General features: G+C 32.5%; 1 protein-coding gene across 1 annotated transcript in view; it reads left to right on the top strand.

The window, feature by feature from the left end:
- LOC109054659 (adhesion G protein-coupled receptor A3-like) overlaps nt 1–21371 on the top strand; it is a 42258-nt gene that overhangs the window by 15834 nt on the left and 5053 nt on the right. The window contains exons 3-15 of the mRNA XM_042761148.1: nt 3–74; nt 4337–4408; nt 6516–6587; nt 6919–7079; nt 8443–8656; nt 9817–9981; nt 10788–10989; nt 11116–11265; nt 13638–13799; nt 15313–15513; nt 15675–15882; nt 18234–18442; nt 20130–20254. Coding sequence (XP_042617082.1) covers nt 3–74; nt 4337–4408; nt 6516–6587; nt 6919–7079; nt 8443–8656; nt 9817–9981; nt 10788–10989; nt 11116–11265; nt 13638–13799; nt 15313–15513; nt 15675–15882; nt 18234–18442; nt 20130–20254 — 2013 coding nt within the window. The remainder of the gene's footprint in view (nt 1–2; nt 75–4336; nt 4409–6515; nt 6588–6918; nt 7080–8442; nt 8657–9816; nt 9982–10787; nt 10990–11115; nt 11266–13637; nt 13800–15312; nt 15514–15674; nt 15883–18233; nt 18443–20129; nt 20255–21371) is intronic.

Below are 21371 nucleotides of genomic sequence, written 5' to 3'. Positions count from 1 at the left end.
AGTGACATAAAGAACAACATAATCACACATATTGAACCGGGAGCTTTTTATGGACTTTTCGCCCTCAAAAGACTGTAAGTATAACCGGTCTAAAACTTAAAAGTTTTTCTTTTGGGTTATTGAAACATTTCTAACGATCGTCAAAATGATCCCCATTGACACGGATCTGCAAAAATGACTAAAAACGATGTATTATGCATGCCAGGCCTGTAGTTGGTGATGTCATGTTGTAAAGAAACACTAAGCGCCTGCACCTATAGATTGAACACATGCATTTATGCGCATTACATCAACTGGTTGCACAATTTTGTGTTTTCAGAGTCAAGATGATAATGGTATTGTCTTCTAAAACTTGCAAAGTTTTTTTCCATTTTCAGACCCCCAAAATGCTGTTGCTGCATAAATGAATGGCCAGAACGCATAAAAAGTTTTCCATTTTTAGTTGACAGCTGTTGCGTAAACAACCCCTAAAACTAAAACCATAAAAAAAAATATTTTTTTTACTTGAAATCAAATAAACTTTAGCTGAAATAAACTTTTTATTTCAGCCAAGGGAAAAAAAATATTTTCATTTTTTCATTTATATTAACTTCATGTATTAAGATAACTAAAATGAAAACTGAAATACAAAGTATTAAAATGACAATGCAAGTATAAAAACTCAGCAGCACTGAAATAGCACTGGTTGACACCTCTGTTGAGGAAATGCTCTGATTCAAGTGGAAACCGCTTCACCGTTGGGTGTGTGCAACCACAAAAATAAGACTTCATCTTTCTGCAGTTCTTCACTCCAGATGGACGATGTCCAGACAGCACTCTGCACAGCATGACTGATGCTATCGACTTTAACATGCTAGTAGTTGTGTGTGTGTGTGTGTGTGTGAGAACTATTGAGACTTGGAGAAAGAAAGGATAGTTTGTTCCGTGTTCTGTGTGTAGTGATGTAAGCAGAGTGCATATATGGCGAGTGGTCGGTTATATACGTTCTCTTGTGAGGTTCGCGTGTATGGCGCGGCCGTGTAATATGACTCACTCCATGCCAATATAAACTTCTCTTTGGCTGGCTAAATGGAGAAGTATGAGGCTCCCCTGAAAAGAATCGCTGTCGTCCAACCTTTTGAGAGAGAGTGCACAAGATGAATTTTCACAGTTTTAGAGCCCATGTTACTTTGCCAAATCTAGAGCAGATAATGTCAAAGTGTCCTGAACTTTAAAAGAAATTGCTGAAGCTAATTACCAAAATGCATTCATTTAGTTATTAGCTTGAGAAGATGATTGTGTGAGAGATGATAATATCTTAGTGTATTATCTAAAAGACGGTATTATGTGATCAAGATTGAGCATTATTCATATTTTATTAAAGTGTAAAATAATTATATTTATAACTGCAACAAAATTAAATGTTAGAGGCAAATATTTAAAAAGAGAAATAATTTATATTTATAATATTAGACAATAAATATCTATTATCTATGTTATATTTAGAATATTTTTTTATACGAGGTTACGTATCAAACATAATTGTTAAAATTAGTCTTCAGCTGTCTGTTCCTGTTTAAGGATCTAATTTTTTGATATATCTTCGTGAATTTTTATTACTTTAAATATAAATTATCAGTTTTATTAATTAGTTGTTACATCTCAGTATTTAACAATAGCTGTATCGACTTTTTTCCTGATCATACAGTACTTCTCAAAACTTTGGATGTATTTTTAAGTGTTTTTAATGAAGTCTCTTATGCTCACTGAGGCTGCATTTATGTGCTTAAAAATACAGTAAAATACTGATATGGTGAAATATTTTTGCAATTTAAAATACATTTTAAAAATGTAATTTGTTCCTGTATTGTAAAGCTGAGTTCAGCATCATTACTCCAGTCTTCAGAGTCACATGATCCTTCAGAAATCAATCATGCTACTCAATATTTATGCAGAAACCATGATATACTACCCTTCAGATGTTTATAAATGTTGCATTAAATGTATCAAAAGTGACAGTAAAGCCAATTGTAATGTTACAAATAAATGCTGTTCTTTTGAGCTTTCTATTAAACAAAGAATTTGTTTTTTTCCCACAAAATATTAAGCAGCAAAAACTGTTCTTAACATTGATAATAATAAAAACCTGTTATTAATAACTAAGAAACCAATAATAATTGAGCAGCAAATCATCATATCAGAATGATTTCTGAAGGATCATGTGACACTGAAGACTGGAGTAATGATGCTGAAAATTCAGCTTTGATCATAGGAATCAATTACATTTTAGACTATATATTCAAATAGAAAATAGTTATTTCAAATTATATATACATACATATATATATATATATATATATATATATATATATATATATATAAATCACAATATTATGGTATTTTTGATCAAATAAATTCAGCCTTTGTGAGCAGAAGAGACATTTAAAAGTCATAATGTTTTGATAATAATAATAATAATAATAATAATGCATTTTATTTATCATGCGCTTTTATTAACCCAAATCGCTAAAGGACCACCATTTACCTTTTACACAACAAATAATGATTTAGACGATGAATAATAACCATTCATGCAAGTTTTTTGTTTTTTTTTTTTTTTTTTTTTTTATGCAAAACGCGAACCACACATTCCTGCTGTTGTTAAGCTCTCTGGTGTGATAGTCACGTCCATCTCCATTGTGAGTCACATGAGTCAAATACATGATCATACAAAGGGTTTGTATTATGGGAATGATAAAACCACAGTATGGGACTCGCCATTAAATTCAAATTTCAAACTATTTATGCTTTTTGTTTCATGAAGGTGTGACTAATATATACTCATATTTCTCCTCTTATATTCACTCTATAAAAACATAACAGCACACCTCAAAAACACACATATATGCTCTTTAAAATTTTAAAAAAAATCTTTATAAAAAACATAGCTCTATATTTTATATTCCCCTGCGCTTGTATGTCTGAAACATGTGGCTTGACATGAAAGCGGGTGATTAGATGGGGTTTAGAGACCTTTGCCAAAAACATGTCCTGACCTGTATGAAGACTGAAACGACTGCTAGATTGACAGGAATAATTATGTTTTGTCTGGGATGCAATGGTAGTTTGGCTGTCAATATTGAAAAAAATACAGGCAGGATGAGATCATTTCCTAACTAGTGTTTGGAGAAGTGTGTCTCATGTTTTTATAAGGGATGTTTTGCTCAATAAAGGCAGTTATACTCGGCTGTATGGATGCTCTGTCAAGACACGTGTTGTTTTACACCAATGTATTTCTTATTAATGGAAATAAATCTGAAATAAAATATAACTAACAGATGAAAATCTTGTACTTAAAAAACCTTAATTAAAAATTAGAAATGTTGCCTTGGTAACTAATTGAAATAAAATAAGTTTGAAGTAGTAAAATTACTAAATAATATAAAATGAAAAATAAATAGCATTTTACTGAATAAATAAAACTGAAATAAACATAAATTAAAGGGTTAGTTCACCCCAAAATGAAAATTATGTCATTAATTACTCACCCTCATGTCGTTCCAAACTCGTAAGACCTTCGTTCATCTTCGGAACACAAATTAAGATATTTTTAATGTAATTGGAGAGTACCCAAGAACGTATTGAACGTTACCAGCGTTGTTTACGTTCAGGGGGAAAGTGTGCGCATGAACGTAATCTGCGTAATAAGCTTTGTTTACGCTCAGGGGAAAGCGTGCATATGCATTGTGATACTCTCTAAAATGGCGGAAGACGTAACTCGGGGGAGAAGAATGCTTGAGTAAATTGTTATTTTTGTTTTCTTTGCGAAAAAAAAAAAAAAAAAACGGTATTCTCGTAGCATCGCAAAACTGAAGTTGAGACACTGATGTCACATGAACTGCTTTACTGATGTATTTAAAATGGCAAATGCACATAACAAAGTTACTAAAATTAAAATTTTGTACTGAAAAATTATTTCTGAAAAAAATAAATAAAAGCTAATTCAAAATATCTATAAATATTGTACATAATATGAAAATAACACCGTTCAAGACCAGAGTAGAATCAGTTATGGTGTAAAGGCTATAATTAGACTGAAGATGTTGCAAATTGGATGTAGTTTGTGTGTACTAGCGTTTTTAGTTAGTTAGAAAGCGAGTGAGTGAACACATAAATACACACTATTAACAATTCATAAATAATTAATAACTTCCCACATCCGAGAACAGGTACATTTGAGTTCGCTTGAATTGTACCCCAAACTCGAACCCTTAAATATTGAATAACAGTGCCTGTATACATTTACACAACACTTTCTCTTATCTTATCTTATTTTATTTTTTTATTTTTTTTGCAGAGACTTGTCCAAAAACCTGATCGGCTGCCTCCATGTGGACGTCTTCAAGGGCCTCACAAACCTTGTTAAACTGTAAGTCAAGGTTTTTTTGTTGTTTTTTTTTGTTTTTTCTACTATATGAACTTGAAATGGAGAATTCTTCAAAATACCATTAATGTAGGTGATTTATAAGCAGTGTTGGGGAAAGTTACTTTTGATAGTAATGCATTGCAATATTGCGTTACTGTCTAAAAAAGTAGCTAATTGCGTTACTTAGTTACTTTTTATGGAAAGTAATGCTTTGCGTTACTTTTTCTGATCTGGGCTTGCTTGTTTGTTTTTAATATAAAAGTTATATAAATTTTTGTCAAATGTAAAAGCCCTTTCACAAGTTTTGCTTATTAGTACGGTTGAATTGGATCATCGAAGGTCAGCAGCAAAGACAGAAATGGGATTAAATACATAAAGGATATTTGTGCTATTTAACATTTAATTGCTAGTTTGCATCATATTCTGAGTTTGCATTTGATTGTTTTTATTCATTTTGAGGAATACTGAATCTGTTTTTGTGCAAGTGAGATGAGTAAATGCCTGTTCACATTTAATCTAGAGTAAGAACAGAAGAGCTGTCGGTCAGTAAATTGCTAAAGTAAATGGTGTTACTTATTTGAAAAAGTAACTTTTTTCTTGTATTTTAAATGTAATGTTATTTTACTAGTTACTTGGAAAAAGTAATCTGATTATGTAACTCACGTTACTTGTAATGTGTTACGTCCAACTCTGTTTATAAGCATTGTGAGGCACATTCATAACAACAAAGTCACATTCTTTTAGTGTAAAATGAATCCAGCAATACACATTTCACACACTTTATACTAATCTATCCACTTATCAGTCCTTCCCTCCGTCTGTCTGTCTGTTTATCTGCTGATATTCATATTAGATTGCGATGATGAGAACACAAATGTCATTGGTGGTGTTTGGCTGAGACTCATTAGCGTGATTACCCTTCACAGAATGCTAAAGCTCATAACAGGTGTTGTTAGATGATGAGCATGTTAACGCTGATGTCCCGTGAGCGCAGCGACAGCTGCTGGAGTAACTGCGAGCGTCGTCTTCACCTGCTGAAGGTGAAGATTAGAACGGATCCAGTCATTTCAATTAAGACAGCAGCTGAAACTCAACAGATTTCACCAGATCAACAGATGTGATGTCAAGGTTATACAGGAAAAATTGAAATCATAAACTGTTTGTAATGAGGCTTTTTAGTTTAATATGTTAATGGTTCCCAGTTGAATAAATGGGACCAGAATTATAGTTTGTTTTTTGTTTTTTTTATGACATTTTAGACAACAGACATGACACTTTTGCCCCAGTGGTAAAGAAAGTTGTCCACAAATTAGTAAAATAATTTAGCACATATTTCACAGATGTCCAGAGCTATTTCGTAATAGTATTAATAATAATCAGTTTCATTTATAAGCACCTTTCAAGACACTCAAACAATATAAAACTACATTGGAATTTTTGTTGTTGTTGTTTTGTTTTGTTTTTCTTTGAAGTTGTAAATAAAACAAAGCAGGGTTATTTTAGTATCTTTGTGATAATTGTATAGTTTTATTCATTTTTATTTTTATTTTAGTTAATTAGTTGTTTTTTTATATTTCTGTATAGTTTACATTAATATTTATTTCAGTTCAAGTTAGTATTTAGTATTATTTTATTGTTTTAGTAAATTAAAATAAACTAAATGAAAATGAGATGTTGTAACTAGCTTAATGCGATATAAAATTTAAAAAATACTTTATACTATATATAAAGTTTTTTATACTATATATATAAAATAATTATTATTATTATTATTATTTAAAAAATAAAGTACAACATACGTTTTATATATAATTTGATCTTATTTCAGTGATATTTTATTTCAAGTAACATGTTTTATGGTTTTAGTTTTGGTTAACTTTAATAACCCTGAAACAATGACTATTTGGGGTACATTTTACACTAAAATTCAGTTTTCCATTTCCATTTCAGTTTTTCTACTTCAAAAATTCACATTTAGTTTTCCTTTGTAGCTGTTTGTGAAATTCACTAGTGATTTCTGTTTTTCAGTGCAAAAATTACTCATGATGTTAACATCAGTTTGCATTTAGCATAGAACATTTTGCTCATTAATTCCCCCTTTTTATTGTAGGAACCTTTCGGAGAACAAGTTTTCTTCACTGTCTCAAGGGATTTTTGACAGCCTCGGCTCTCTGAAAATACTGTAAGTGTTTTGTTTTACTATGCATCATTTACACATTAAACTGCAATGGAAGCACAAATGGCCATGTGCAACTCCTAAAATAAAAAGCAGATTAGTTGATTAGTGCTTGTGTTGTTCACAAACTTCATATTCGTTAACTTAAACACTTGAGATAAGGTTTCAACACACTTGGCATGTCTTCAAACATGTTTAAGCTTGGATAGGAGACATCCAGAGTTTACCCGCAGACCTAACTGTAATGCATCCGTTGATACACACTCTGTCCAAAGGAATGTTCTTGTGATATTATTGGCACTGTTAGTTTTTATGATTTTTGAACGTACATTTTTAGGGAGTTTGATAGCCCTTATCTTCTGTGCGACTGTAACCTGCAATGGTTGGTGGTCTGGATCAAAGAGAAGGCGATAGGGGTGAAGGAGACTCGCTGCTCGTTCCCTCGCTCCCTACAGAGTCAGCTGATAACCTCGCTCAGGCCTGAAACACTCACCTGTGGTAAGAATACACACTCACTATCATAGTGCACATTTTCCACTAACTTCTCTTGTTTTTATACTGAACCAATTTTATTTTCTAACCTTCAACACAAATTATATTTTCTTTTATTTATCTACTTATTTTTCTACATTTCTTATTTTTTTTATTTATTTTTTGCTCGTATATATTTATATATTTTAAAATTAAATTTTCTTTATTTTTTTTTCAATTATTTAAATGTAAATGTATTAATATTTGTTATATATATATATTATATATAGATATATATATATATATATATATATAGATATATATATATATATATAGAATTCATATATTATATATATTATATATATATTTAAATATCACAAAATATATTTCTCATTATAATCACTAAATATACTTATTAAGATTTGGTTCAAATAATCAGTGTTATTTTATATTTGTTTTATATATATTTTAGAACATTAACATTAGAAATTTTGTGTGTGTGTATATTAAATCTCACAATAAATAATAATTAAATAAAAACAATTATTATTCTCTAAAATAAATTTTAATTTATAATAATAATATACACAACACTATTATAGTATTTCTATTTATATAGTATATTTAAATTTTTTCTTTTAATGTTAATTTAGGTTTTAGTAAATTTGTGGTGTGCTTTTGTCATTTTTATTAGTTTTTTTATCTATTCAGCATCATTACATTTTTTTTCTAAAATTAGCTCTTTTTTCTTTTTTTTCATTTAGTTGCTAAGGTAACATTTCTATTACATTTCGTTTTTTTCATTTAACTTTTATTTAGACTTTATTTCAAATCATGAAAACAGTTTTTAATAGTTTTAGTTTTGGTAAAAAAAAAAAAAAAAAAAAAAAAAAACACTTCATACAGGAGCAAACAGGTCAGGTTTTGCCTACATTGTTAGCAAACAGAAACTAGAATAAATAAGTGCATTATTTTGTTATATTTTAATGACACTGTGCAACATGAAGTCTGATAAGAGTAACCAGACCTCAGCTTTCCATGACCTGTGACATACTGCACGTTAACTTTTATAGTAAAATTACACTGTTGCTAAAAATGGAAGAGAAATGCATGTTTAGTTGTTGAAAACCATTGATTTCCTGATTGTTGTTGTTAGGTTTTTTTTTACTAATTCAGACACACTCTCATACACCAAAAGCAAAGTAATCCTGGCCTCAGGCCTCCCGTTTATGTTGATTTAGACTTTTGTAACCATAGCTTGTGCAAGAACTACAATGAAACTGCTCTCGGATCACTCGTTAATGTCAGCTTTTGCACATAGCAGTCATCTGTGGCTCACCACAGTGTTTTTCTTCCTCTCTCTTTTGATTTTCTCCCTTCTCTATTTTAGACGCTCCTCTAGAGCTTCCCTCCTTCCAGATGACTCCGTCCCAGCATCAGATCGTCTTCCAGGGAGACAGCCTGCCATTTCAGTGCATGGCCTCTTTCGTGGACGAGGACATGCAGGTTCTGTGGTATCAGGACGGGAAGATGGTGGAGCCTGATGTCACTCAGGGCATCTACATAGAGAAAAGCATGGTGCAGAATTGCTCTTTAATAGCCAGGTAATAGAAGCCAGCCGGGAAGGAGAGACCAAACCCAATACTGACTGCTGAATGGTGTTTCTGCACACTAGATATACGTGAATCACACTATGAGCAGTGCTTGCCTTGCAGCGTGACGATACATACACCTGAAATATAAACTCACACTTGATCTATCAACATTGTGCTGGAAAACACCAGAACTTAAAAAAGCCATGTATTGTTTCATAAATCAAAAAAAAAATAAAAATTTATATCGTGCAGCAACAATATATCCTGCCAAAGCATCAGTTTGAATGGCAGTGTTATTTCAGTATTAATTACACAGTTATAGTATTTATAAAAAATAAAAGCTAATTGGAAAAAACTAAATAAACTAGTTTTCCTTTTTATTTTAGTTTAATATTTAGTCATATGCTTTTTATTAACTTACTAATTTTATTAAATTGTGTGTTTTTGTGTGTGTGTGTGTGTGTATATATATATATTTTTTTTTCAGATTTATTTTGATTACTGAAAACACAAGTACACACATATATATGTGACCCTGGAGCACAAAACCAGTCTCAGGTTGCTGGGGTATATTTGTAGCAATAGCAATAGCAAAAAAAAAAAAAACATTGTATGGGTCAAAATTATTGATTTTTCTTTTATGCCAAAAATCATTGGGATATTAAGGAAAGATCATGTTCCATGAAGATATTTTGTAAATTTCCTACCGTAAATATATCAAACCTAATGCTTGATTAGTAATATGCATTGCTAAGAACTTTATTATAACAACTTTAAAGGCGATTTTCTCAGTATTTAGATTTTTTTTTGTATCCTCAGATTCCAGATTTTCAAATAGTTGTATCTCAGCCAAATATTGTACTATCATAACTAACCTTACATCAAAGGAAAGCTTATTTCAGCTGTCAGATGTATAAATCTCAATTTCAAGAAATTTACCCTTATGACTGGTTTTGCGGTCCAGGGACACACACTCATACACACACATATATATACATATATATATATATATATATATATATATATATATAAAATTTAACAAGCTTTTTGCTGTTACTTTTAGTTTTAATTAACAACTACACTGACGAATATTAAATCTGCATACTAAATTCAAAATCTTGAATTTTCTCCCAGAGCAATTTTTTTTTTTTTGATTTGTCCTCTCACAGCGCCTTGACCATCTCCAACATCCAGCCGGGATTCACTGGGAACTGGGAGTGTCGTGTGCGCACCAGTCGAGGAAACAACACTAGGACGGTCCACATCGTGGTTCTGGAGAGTTCTGCCAAATACTGCTTGCCAGATCGGGTGTCAAACAACAAGGGGGACTACAGGTGAGGCCAGTGAACATCTGATGACTAGTGTTCAAAGTTTGGAGTCGCTAAGACTTCAGTGTTTTTGAAAGCCTCTTATACAGACTTTTTTCTATTGTAATACATTTTACAATGTAATTGATTGCTATGATCAAAGCTGAATTTCCAGCATCATTACTCCAGTCTTCAATGTCACATGATGCTTCAGAAATATTATAATTATGCTGCTTCGCTGCTCAAGAAACATTTAATATTATCAATGTTGAGAACAGTTTTGCTGCTCAATGTCTTTGATTAAATCAAAGCTTTGATCAATAGAAACTCCAAATGAAAAGCATTTGTTTGAAATAGAAATCTTTTGTAGCATTGTAAATGTCTTCACTGTTGATTTTGATCGATTTGATGCATCCTTGCTGAAAAAAAAAAAGTTTTAATTTCTTTCAAAATACAAGATCTTCCTGACCCCAAGCTTTGCACGAGGAAAGGTGTTGAAAGTAACAATGATTACTCACTGTGTACCTTGGCTATATTCAAAGCAGTATACAAATGATTAGCATAGATTTGGAGATCATTGAATCATTTGTTTATACATAAATGTTCAGCCTCCCTTATTTTTTAGCTCTTTGCTGCGCTCTAGTGGTAATAGATCTCAGTGATATGTATTATGGCACAAGCTTTCATTTATTTTTAGACTTTTTTTTTTTTAAACTTATTGCAAATTTGATTGAATGAAGACAAGTATATTCCCAGTTAAGGCTATTTATTATCATGCAACATCACAGATAAATTGGTTCTCCTTTGTTGTTCATTAACATGTCTGTATACAGATGGCCTCGGACACTGGCTGGGATTACAGCATACTTGCCCTGTAAACGGCAGGTGAGCGGAGCTGGCATTTACTCGGGCAGCTCGGCGGAAGATCGGCGTGCGTGGAGGCGATGTGGCCGCAGTGGACAGTGGGCAGAGGACGACTACTCGCACTGTGAATATATGAAAGACGTCACGCGTGTGCTTTATATCATCAACCAGGTAGATAACTGCTGAGCAATGCAGGATTCTGTGTGTAATTCCCATGATGCAGTTTTTAGTGGTTTATGTCAGACGTGTTTGATTCTTCTCTGTCTGTTCTCACTTGTTGCTTTTCTCGTATATCAGATGCCTCTGAATCTGACCAATGCTGTTCAGACGGCGCAGCAGCTGTTGGCTTACACCGCAGAGGCGCCCAACTTCTCTGACAAGGTGGATGTGATATTTGTGGCGGAGATGATTGAAAAAATCAGCAGGTTTGCGGAGAAGTATAAAGAGGTGAGTCAAATCAAGTCGAGTCATATAGGGGCTGTTCTGGATCATTTTCTTTGTGCAACCCAAAAGTCTATCATTTTAACTGATCTGTGATCAGCTTCTCTTACATAAACACTTACATCATTCTGAGACCAATCACAGAAGGCCTCAGATCCAGGCCATTTAAAGCAGCGGGGGCCTCAAGATGACAAAACAATAGGGCTGTGAATCTTTGGTTAGACAGCAATTCGATTCACGATTCATAGGTTTTCGATTCGATTCAAGAACGATTTTTGCTCATTTAGAACGATTCACAATTAAATTTGATTCGATTATAATGATTCGATTCTGCATTCTTTAAGTGCATTCACATAAATGCTTCCCCTAAATTCTTTAAATGCTTAGTCAGGAGGCAAATTACACAGCAGCGTTTATGGTTAGAGAACCATAGGTTAGAGAGGAAAAAAAAAACACTTTTGTCCATTGTTAGATGCTAGTTTAATGATGCTATGGCATGACATGGCATATGTAGAAATATATGTAAGCCAAGATTTTAAAAAAGAGCTTTAAAAGTATTATACCTAAGCTAACATTTTGTCACACCAGGGGCGTAGCCATAATTTCAGAAGTGACAGAAATATCAAATACTATAATTTTATGTATTATCCTAATTATTATTATTATATTATTTATTTGTATTTTTTCCAAGGAATTCTCTTCTTATTTGTTACTTTGAATTTGCTGTAAGAAATCAAATACACTGCTGGACAATAATCAATCATTTGTAATCTATAATTTTTTCCTAATGGCAATTTTATGATTGTTTTATAAAGGCTACTACAAACAATTATTTCAATTTTCTGCACAGAATAAGGTAGAAAATATACTTTATTGTTTCTGTACTGTAATAAATATGTCAATTAGCACTGCATCATACATACATTATATTTATTTATTGTGTTTTTTTTCTTAAAGTTTCATCAATTCATTCTGTTTTTTATTCAGTTTAGTTGCAGATAAAGCCTGGCACATCTATGAGCGCGAGATCACTTCTCTTTCAGTCTGAAAACTTCATCTCATTTTCATAGAATAAAATGCTATAGTATTTAACTTTTCCTCTCCATCAGTGAATGACGATTCTGAAAAAAAACGCGCTCGGTGTCTGTTTGCTAAAGCAACAAACACTACTTTCATGCGTCTGATTACCAGATAAACCTTGCGCTCTTATTTCAAGGTTGTTGTTAATGCTGTGGTTATTTTAACAGTTTCCTTCATACATTCGGTTCAACAACATTGTTAAAACACATTTATCATTCAGCGGAACTGTGTGTAAGTCTCAATTCTCAGAATTTTAAAAGTGTGATTTCTAGATTTGAAAAACTAATAATTTAAATTAAAATCTTAATGTCTAATATTTATTTAATATTAATATTTTTGTATTTATAGTTTATTTTTGTTTTGGTTTTATTTTTAGTACTTCGACAAACTAAAAAAAACTTGAAATGTTGCCTTGGCAACTAATTGAACTAAATTTTTTTCTTGTAATCGTTTTTTACATTACTGAAAATGATTTTTAATAGTGTTAGTTTTACTTAACAATAACACTGTTGAATACTAAAATCTGTTATGCTAAACTTAACTTAAAATGTCTAATATTTATTTTAGTTCCTTGAGTTAAAAATAAATAAAAAAATCCTTACTCACAGGACCTTTGAATGTGAGTGTCTTGGAGTCAGAAAGGTTGAGAAACGCCTGTTTAAAGCAATGTTACTATTCGCCACCTCAGTTTGTGACTCTTCTCGTCTCTGGAGAACAACACAGGCTTTTGAATCAGTAAGGAGAGGAGCAGATAGGATCAGAACGGAGAGATTTGGACACTGGGCCACAGAGGAACGCAGAGCCTATTTTTCAGGATCAGGTTGCTCTTTGCTCAGTGTTGAGGGGAAATGTTATCATGTAACACCTGTGCAGAGATCTGTACCATCATTCAACATCTCACATATTGCAAGAGCACGTTAATAAACTCGACTTGCCTCACAATTTTGCGTCAGCTATGTAATTTTCTTTAGGAATTCAGGTTGCATTGAGTTGACAAAGAGCTGGCTGTTTGCAGCACTGTTCTCTGATTTCATTTGCAGTTACTCTAGTGTGGGAATGTCGGACGCATCTCGCTTCTTCCTAAAAGCATTATCTCATTAACATTAAATGTTGCCGAGTGTGATGTCAGGTTTTGTTGATTTCAGGAATGGAAGAGTTTTGTGTCTGTGGTGGGAGTGTAACTGCACTGAATGAGTACGCAGTGTGGTTGTGGGTATAATGTGGGCCTGGAGGGATCTTGGGTGTTGTGGGGCGGGTGGGTGTGCATGCATTGTCTCTAACTGCATTTCCTCTCTCAGCTGGGAGATGTTATGGTGGATATCTCCAGTAATCTGATGCTGGCTGATGAGCGAGTGTTATGGATGGCTCAGAGGGAGGCGCGAGCTTGCTCACGTATCGTTGAGTGCCTGCAGAGAATTGCCCTTCTCCGAATCAGTAACGGGGCTCTGACCTATTCTACTGTGAGTACTGAGAAAATCACTTCATTTGTGCATTTTGACACTACTGTTTTAAATCATTTGTTCATGTTTTCAGTGATGTGAGATATTTTAGTAATGTTTAAATTTTCTTAAAAAAAATAATAATTGTTTTTATTTTTTAGTTTAATTTGATATGGTTTGGACATTTTTATTAGTTTTTTTTTTTTTTCATTATTATTTTTTTTTATATATTTCTAAATGGTTTTAATTTATTGTATTTTTGTTTTATGTTTTAGTTTAATTTAAACAAACTTTTCAGTTAATTGCAATGCAACATTTCAAAATGTAGTTTTTTTTAATAATACTTATATTTAGTTTCATTTCTGCTTTATTTCTATTCACAAAAAAAATATTTTTTAGTAGTTTCAGGCAGAATTCTCTTTTTTTTTAATTCTCTTAAATGTCATAAAACTTTAATAATAATTTTAATTAAAACAAGCAACACACTTTTGTTTCTTAACTCTCTAGAATGCTTTGACACTTACATTACGTACATTACTGTAGATGATATTCTTTGATTTTACAAATGAGGGGACAATCCAAAATGATTTCAATGATAACGGAGATTAATTACTTACTATTATAATAACAATGAATTATGCATAATTACATGGAAGTAACCCTAAGCCAAACCCTAATCCTAACCCTATAGTAAATACATGTAGTTGATTAATATTACTCAGTACTTAACAAGGACACCTTAAAATAAAGTGTAACCAAAAAAAAAAAAAAAAAATGCCTGGATGCCATTATTTATAATTACACTTTTGAACCAACTTCTACGCCTTAACCCACTCTTAAACCTAACCATACACCAAGCCTGTTTCTAACCTGAACCTTATCCCAGTTGAATAGCAGCAAAAGTGTTTCTCAATACAACATAAACACAAAAAGTACATTGTACCTACACTGTAAAAAAAATCCGTAAAGTTTACGGTAAAAAAAAACGGCAGCTGTGGTTGTACAAAACTAATATACTGTTTATACAAAACTGATAAGAAAAAACTAAGAAGAAACATTTTATTTAAAAAAAAAAAAAAAAAAAAAAAAAAACATCAGATTTGAATGTAACGGGAATGTCAGTTTACAGTTATTCACTGTAAATTATAGTCTTTTTCCACTTCCAAAAACGGTATACTACCGTAAAATTACATGTAATGTCCATTACAGTTTTTCACCGTATATAGTAGGGGAATTTACCATTAACCATTCAACAGGTTTTTACTGTAGCATTTTTACAGTCTTTTACCGTTAAATTCATGGTCATTTTTTACAGTATAGCAAAAGACACCTAATATAAAATAGGACCAAAATCTTTTATAGCATTAAACATGTATTAATGTCACTTTTGACCAATTTAATGTGTGCTCGCTGAATACAAGTAACAAAAAAAAAAGGTGTAGGTTGTAGTTTGAAGATGACCTTGTGTTCACAGTGCTTCAGTAACTTGTACAGGATGGTAACCATTCTTCTTTTTTCTTGTTTGTTTCACCAGAACTCTCACAACATTGCTCTGGAGGCTCATGCCATCAAGGCCAGCAGCTTCAATGGAATGACCTGCACTCTGTTCCAGAAGCTCTTACAGGAGCGCACGCCCGTGGCCCATTTCTCTCCCAGAGACCCCGACGTCAACCCGGAGCGCCAACTCAGCTTCAAATGCAACGTGACCAGCAACCTGTCTGCACTGGCTCTCAAAGTAAGCATTTCGTCTCAGGCACTTCCTGTGTATATGCGGTTGTTTTGTCATAACGTATAAGACCAGTGCTCCTTCAGAGCGAGAACTCCAATAAAGCTGTGAAAGCAGGACTGTATCCATCATGTTTTGACACTAACGTTATTGCATCTCCATGTCTGCAGAACACTGTAGTGGAGGCGTCTCTACAGCTTCCCCCGTCTCTCTTCTCGTCTCTGGGAAGCTCAGGTCAGGCCGAAGAAGCCGTTTATAAGCTACATCTGCTGGCCTTCCGCAACAGCAAACTCTTTCCTCCGACGGGCAACTCCACCCTCCTGAGCGACGGCAGTAAGAGGAGGAGTGTGGTCACACCTGTAATCCTCACAAAGATCGGTAGGAACACACACAGTGCTGATCCCGACGCCTCGGGCGAGATCAGACATGCACTCCAACCCACACAAAACCTCTCTTCATTGCTGCTGTTATACAATATTTCTACCTGGATAGCAAGCAAAATAAAATACAAGAGTCAAAGATACAGACAAATCATGCACTTCAGTTATACTTACTGTTATACTTCTGTCATGTGGCTTGGCTGTACAGAGCAGGGTTATGATAGTTAACTAAAACTACAACTGCTTAAAATAAAATAAAATAAAATAAAATAAAATAAAATAAAATAAAATAAAATAAAATAAAATAAAATAAAATAAAATAAAATAAAATAAAATAAAATAAAATAAAATAATAAAATAAAATAAAATAAAATAAAATAAAATAAAATAAAATAAACAATCGAAATAAAAATGGTTTTATATTAGCTAGTTAACAAGGCAAATAAAATAAAAAGGTAACACTTTAGTTTAGGGACCAGTGCTCACTATTAACTAGTTGTTTATTAGCATGCATATTACTGTATATAAAGCACATATTAAAGCCTTATTCTGCATGACCATATTTAAGATCCCTTAATCCTAAACAGTAACTAAACTTAACAACTACCTTACTTAATATTAATTAAGTTTATTGAGGCAAAAGTCATAGTTAATAGTTAGTTAATAGTGAGAACTGGTCCTCAAACTAAAAAAAATAAAAAAAAAAAAAATATATATACTGTGTATATATATATATATATATATGTGTATACTGTGTGTATGTATATATATATAAATATATATATGTATATATATATATAGATATATATAACTATATATAATACACTGTGTGTTTATTTATATATATATATATATATATATATATATATACTGTATATAAACTTTGGTAACACTTTACAATAAGGTCTATTAGTTAATCTTAGTTAAATGTTAATTTCAACATTTTCTAATGCATTATTAAAATAAAAAGTTTGCTTGATTACATTAGTTAATGCACTGTGAAGCAACATGACTAATAATGAATGACTATTTTCATTAACTAACATCAACAAAGATGAATAAATACTGTAATAAATGAATTGTTTATTGTTTGTTCATGTCAGTTAATATATTAACTAACATTAACTAATGGAACCTTATTGTAAAGTGTTACCAAAACTTTAACTAAAAGTGAAAACTGAAAATTTAGTAAAAATTCTAATTCAAAAAAAAAAAAAAAAATGACATTAGTGTATCAGTGATGCTAAAATAATACTTGTACAGAGGTATAACTGTTACCATGGGTAATAAAACTTTCATTCTGCCTTTTAAGTTTTCAAATAAATAAAAAAAAGTGCTACCACAAATATTGTATTTTCCAGAAAACTTAATTCGCACTGGGTCAAAATTGCATATAAAAAAATTTATTTACTTTTTTATACTTAGAAATTGCTAGTAAATTTCATAAATAATTACAAAGAAATGACAAGTAACACATTAGATTAAACTTGACATTTTCAAGTAGAAAGAGTGAAATGGTATTTTCTGGTAAACATACTCCAATAATCTTTTGTTTGTTTGTTTGGTTTTTTTGGGGGGGGGTTACAACTTTGAAAAAAATGTTTGTTTTTGTTTTTTTACAGTGTGCTTTTTGTGTGTGTGTGTGTGTGTGTCAGCAGTATTATAATTGTGTGTGTGTGTGTGTGTGTGTGTGTGTGATTTGATCGTTACTGTACAGCAGCAGTATTATAATCCATCCCACCCCCATTTTGGCTTCAAGCAGGTAAAGAGGCATTGTGTCATAAACAGAGCAATAATGCTGCTAGAGAGCAGCTGAAGTGTGAGGGGGCGGCAAACTACAGCACAGGAAGCTGCTAGGAAAAACTGATTGATTTCAATGAGAGGCCTAAGCAGAGCACAGAACAATTACAATCCCATAAAAAAACTGTTGTGAAAAAAGACCAACTGTCCGGGATCTGCCACCAAACTATTAGCACAATGTATATTGTCTCTCAATACAAGTGATGCACATGGATTTAATATGTGTACATCCTAACTGAATGGTTTGTAAAGAGGATTTTCACAGTGTTGCCACATAAGAACCATTCCTGGCGCCCCAAAGAACCTTTCAGTAAACAGTTCTTAAAAGAGCCATTTTATTTTAGTTTGAAGAACATTCTAATCTAAAAAAACTTTTCTACTAGAAAGAACCTCTAAGGTTCCATGGATGTTAAAGATTCTTTGTGGAGCCATCAATGTTAATAAATAACCTTAATTTTTAAGAGTGTACCATCAAAGATGTTCCATAACCAGAACTGTTTTGTGTTTTGTAAGATGAGCTGATTAAATGTCTGTTCTGCTGTTGTTTAGAGGGTTTCCCGCTGAAGAACCTACAGAGTCCAGTGAACGTGACCCTGCGGCGCTTCCTGCATGGCTCGGACGCCGTTCCCGCCTTCTGGAACTTCAGTCTGCTGGGAGGACAGGGCGGCTGGCAGAGCGACGGCTGCCGGATCCTCCATCAGGACGACAACCTCACCACGATGTCCTGCGATTCACTGAACAACTACGCTTTACTGATGGTGAGGGAGATGAAAGTGGCTTCAGTTACAGTCTTTTCTTCATGACAAGCTATTGTAGGGCTTTCAAAGACCTGCAATGTAGCACACATGTTGCTTGTACTACTGTTTTTATAACGCCGATGGAAAAGCTTGAGAATTCAGCTTTGCTAAAATGTTAAAATAAAACTAAAAAATATATATATATTAGTTTTTGTTAATTGAAATCAAATTAAAATAAAATATGAATATAAGATGAAAAACTTACAAAAATTTAAACAAGAATTTATTAGAATTAACTATTAAAATGAATAAAATTGAAATAAAAAATAAAATAAATTAAAGGTAAATATGCATATTTAAAAGACCTATTAAAAATGATAAAAGCTTATGGCAAAATAACAAAAAAAAAAAAAAAATTGTTACCTGAAATAATGTGATAACATATATTAGATGAAAATTAAAGATTAGAAAAAAGGCTGAATGTAGTAAAATTACTGAAACTAGAACTAAAATAAAAATAAATCTAACTAGAAATAAAAAATAAATAAATGTGGAAATAAAATGTAAATATTAGGTGAAAATTAAAAATTTGAAACTCTGCCTTGGCAACTAACTGAAATAAAATATATTAGAATTTATTATTAAATTGAATACAACTGAAATAAAATACATTAAAGCTAAATAAAAAAATAAAAAATAAAATGACAAAAACTTACATAAACTTCAACTAAAATTAAAAAAAAAAACTGAAACCATGAAAATAAAAGCTAATTCCAGGGCTCCAGACTAACATTTGAGAGCAGTGACACCAGCGCCACTAAGTTCTACAGATGGTGGCATATGTGGGTATTAAAAATAAAAATATTTTAATCATAAAATTACTATTGTTTTGCATTTATAAATGCAGTTACTAATAATATGACACGTTTATTTCTTGTTAATGCAGATTTGACAGTAAAGCACTGAGCTTGTGTTGGGAAGCATATAAAATTGTACTTTTATTAACATCAGTAATGGGCGAAGTGTAGTAATTTTTATATAGAAAATGAGTATATTCTACTCTTATTAAATGTGCCGTTATTCTTCTGTAGTGTTGTATGGAACTGACGATAACTAAAGTTATTAAACATTCGTTATGTGTGATTCAGCCGCAAACTGAAAAGTTTGTTTTTCAAGGCACTTTGTGACTTTTCTTTCTTGTTTTCTTTTCTTCTTCACACCAGTGCAACCGCTCACCAAATTTAGTCGCACCGGCAGAAAAAAATAGTTGCAGACCGGAGCACTGAATTCAAAATATTAATAAATACTATAATAGTATATAAGTATTACTGAAATAACACTGCTGACCAGTATTTACTGTATGTATAATGCAGTACATGATAGAGTCTATGTGTGGAATACTGTTTGTAATGCTGCTGCGGGACTCTTAATACCAGCCAGAAGTGATGTGCAGCATTGGTAATGGATTCCAATGTTCCCATCATCCTCTTGACGTGTTTTTTCAAGGTTTTTTTTAGTGCTGAATTGATCTGCTGTGCAGTTTTCTTCTGATTTTCCTTCATGAGCCTTTGACTCTAGACCTGTTTGTAATTAGATCTTTTCACACATTCTCTACACCCACCTTTCTAGAACAAGAAGACAAATATTAATTATTGGCTGTTGAAATGCATTTGTAAATATAATCTGCGTATATACTCTTGTCTAACAGGACCTGAACAGGACCGGGAACGACACGTACAGCTTCGAACCTCTTCACCCTGTTATCTACGCCACCGCCATCATCCTGGTGCTCTGCCTGCTGTCAGTCATAGTCAGTTATATCTACCACCACAAGTAAGTGCTGGAACTCGTCTTTCCGCATGCAAGGACGATGAAAAATGCAGTTTAGTTTTAAAGGGATAGTTCAATAAACTAAAATTAAAATTTGATGCTAATTTACTCAATCTCAGGCATTCCAAGACGTAGTGTCTTTTATTTCTTTAGTAAAAACACAGTTTTTTGGTGATTCATAAAATGCAAGGCAATGACCACCGGCACTTTGAGAGTAAAAAAAAAAAAAGCATTTCAAGGAGCACAGTATTAATACCCGTGGTTTTTTACGATATATTGAGGTCTTATGAAGTGAAACGAGCAGTCTGTGCAAGAAACTGAACATTATTTACAACATTATTATGTAATCCAGATCCTCAGGCAAACGGTCCGGAGTCATGTCCGGTTCACGAACGAACCATTCTTTTGAACCGATTCTTTTTTTTTGGTGAATTAGTTGAACCAGTTCACTGAATCTAACTGAACCGTCTGAAACAGTTCGTAGCTTGAGCAGCACAGATCTACAAGTTACTCAATCAAAACTCACTTTCAGATGCCTGACAGTCACTCTGATTCAAAATTAGCCAGTTTACTGGCGTATCTGATCCTCTGATGCTGGTTTTTCCCAACAGTTAGTCCTTAACTGCCGAGGGTTACATAAAGGGAGCGAAATGTATGTTTCTGAAGTTTTTGCAAACGCATTTCACATCATTATCGGGTGCTTCAATAAAATCATTGCTCATGCCTGATACCATTGTAAGATTATGTAAAGGAACTGGTGAATTGGTTATATGAACAAGTTCATTCAAACGAACTGTCCAAAAACAAAAACAACAGAAAAGATTCAGACTTCCCTACTGGATTACAGATGTTGTAAATAATGTTTAGTATCTACGCAGACCGTTCTCTTCGCTTCATAAGACCTCAGTCAAGTCAAGTCACCTTTATTTATAATGCGCTTTATACAATACAGATTGTCAAAGCAGCTGCACAGTGTCAAACAGGAAAAAATATGTGCTGATAATGCAAGAGGACAATAGAAATTGTATTATATTGTCCGTATATGCTTTTTTTTGACTCCCAAAATGACGGTAGTCATTGACTTGCATTTTATGAATCACCAAGGACCACGTTTTCAGCT

This window comes from Cyprinus carpio, chromosome A7 (genome assembly GCF_018340385.1).
Source record: "Cyprinus carpio isolate SPL01 chromosome A7, ASM1834038v1, whole genome shotgun sequence".
Lineage (NCBI taxonomy): Eukaryota > Metazoa > Chordata > Actinopteri > Cypriniformes > Cyprinidae > Cyprinus > Cyprinus carpio.
Note: the sequence above shows the minus strand (reverse complement) of the source record. Positions and strands in the feature narration are given on the sequence as shown.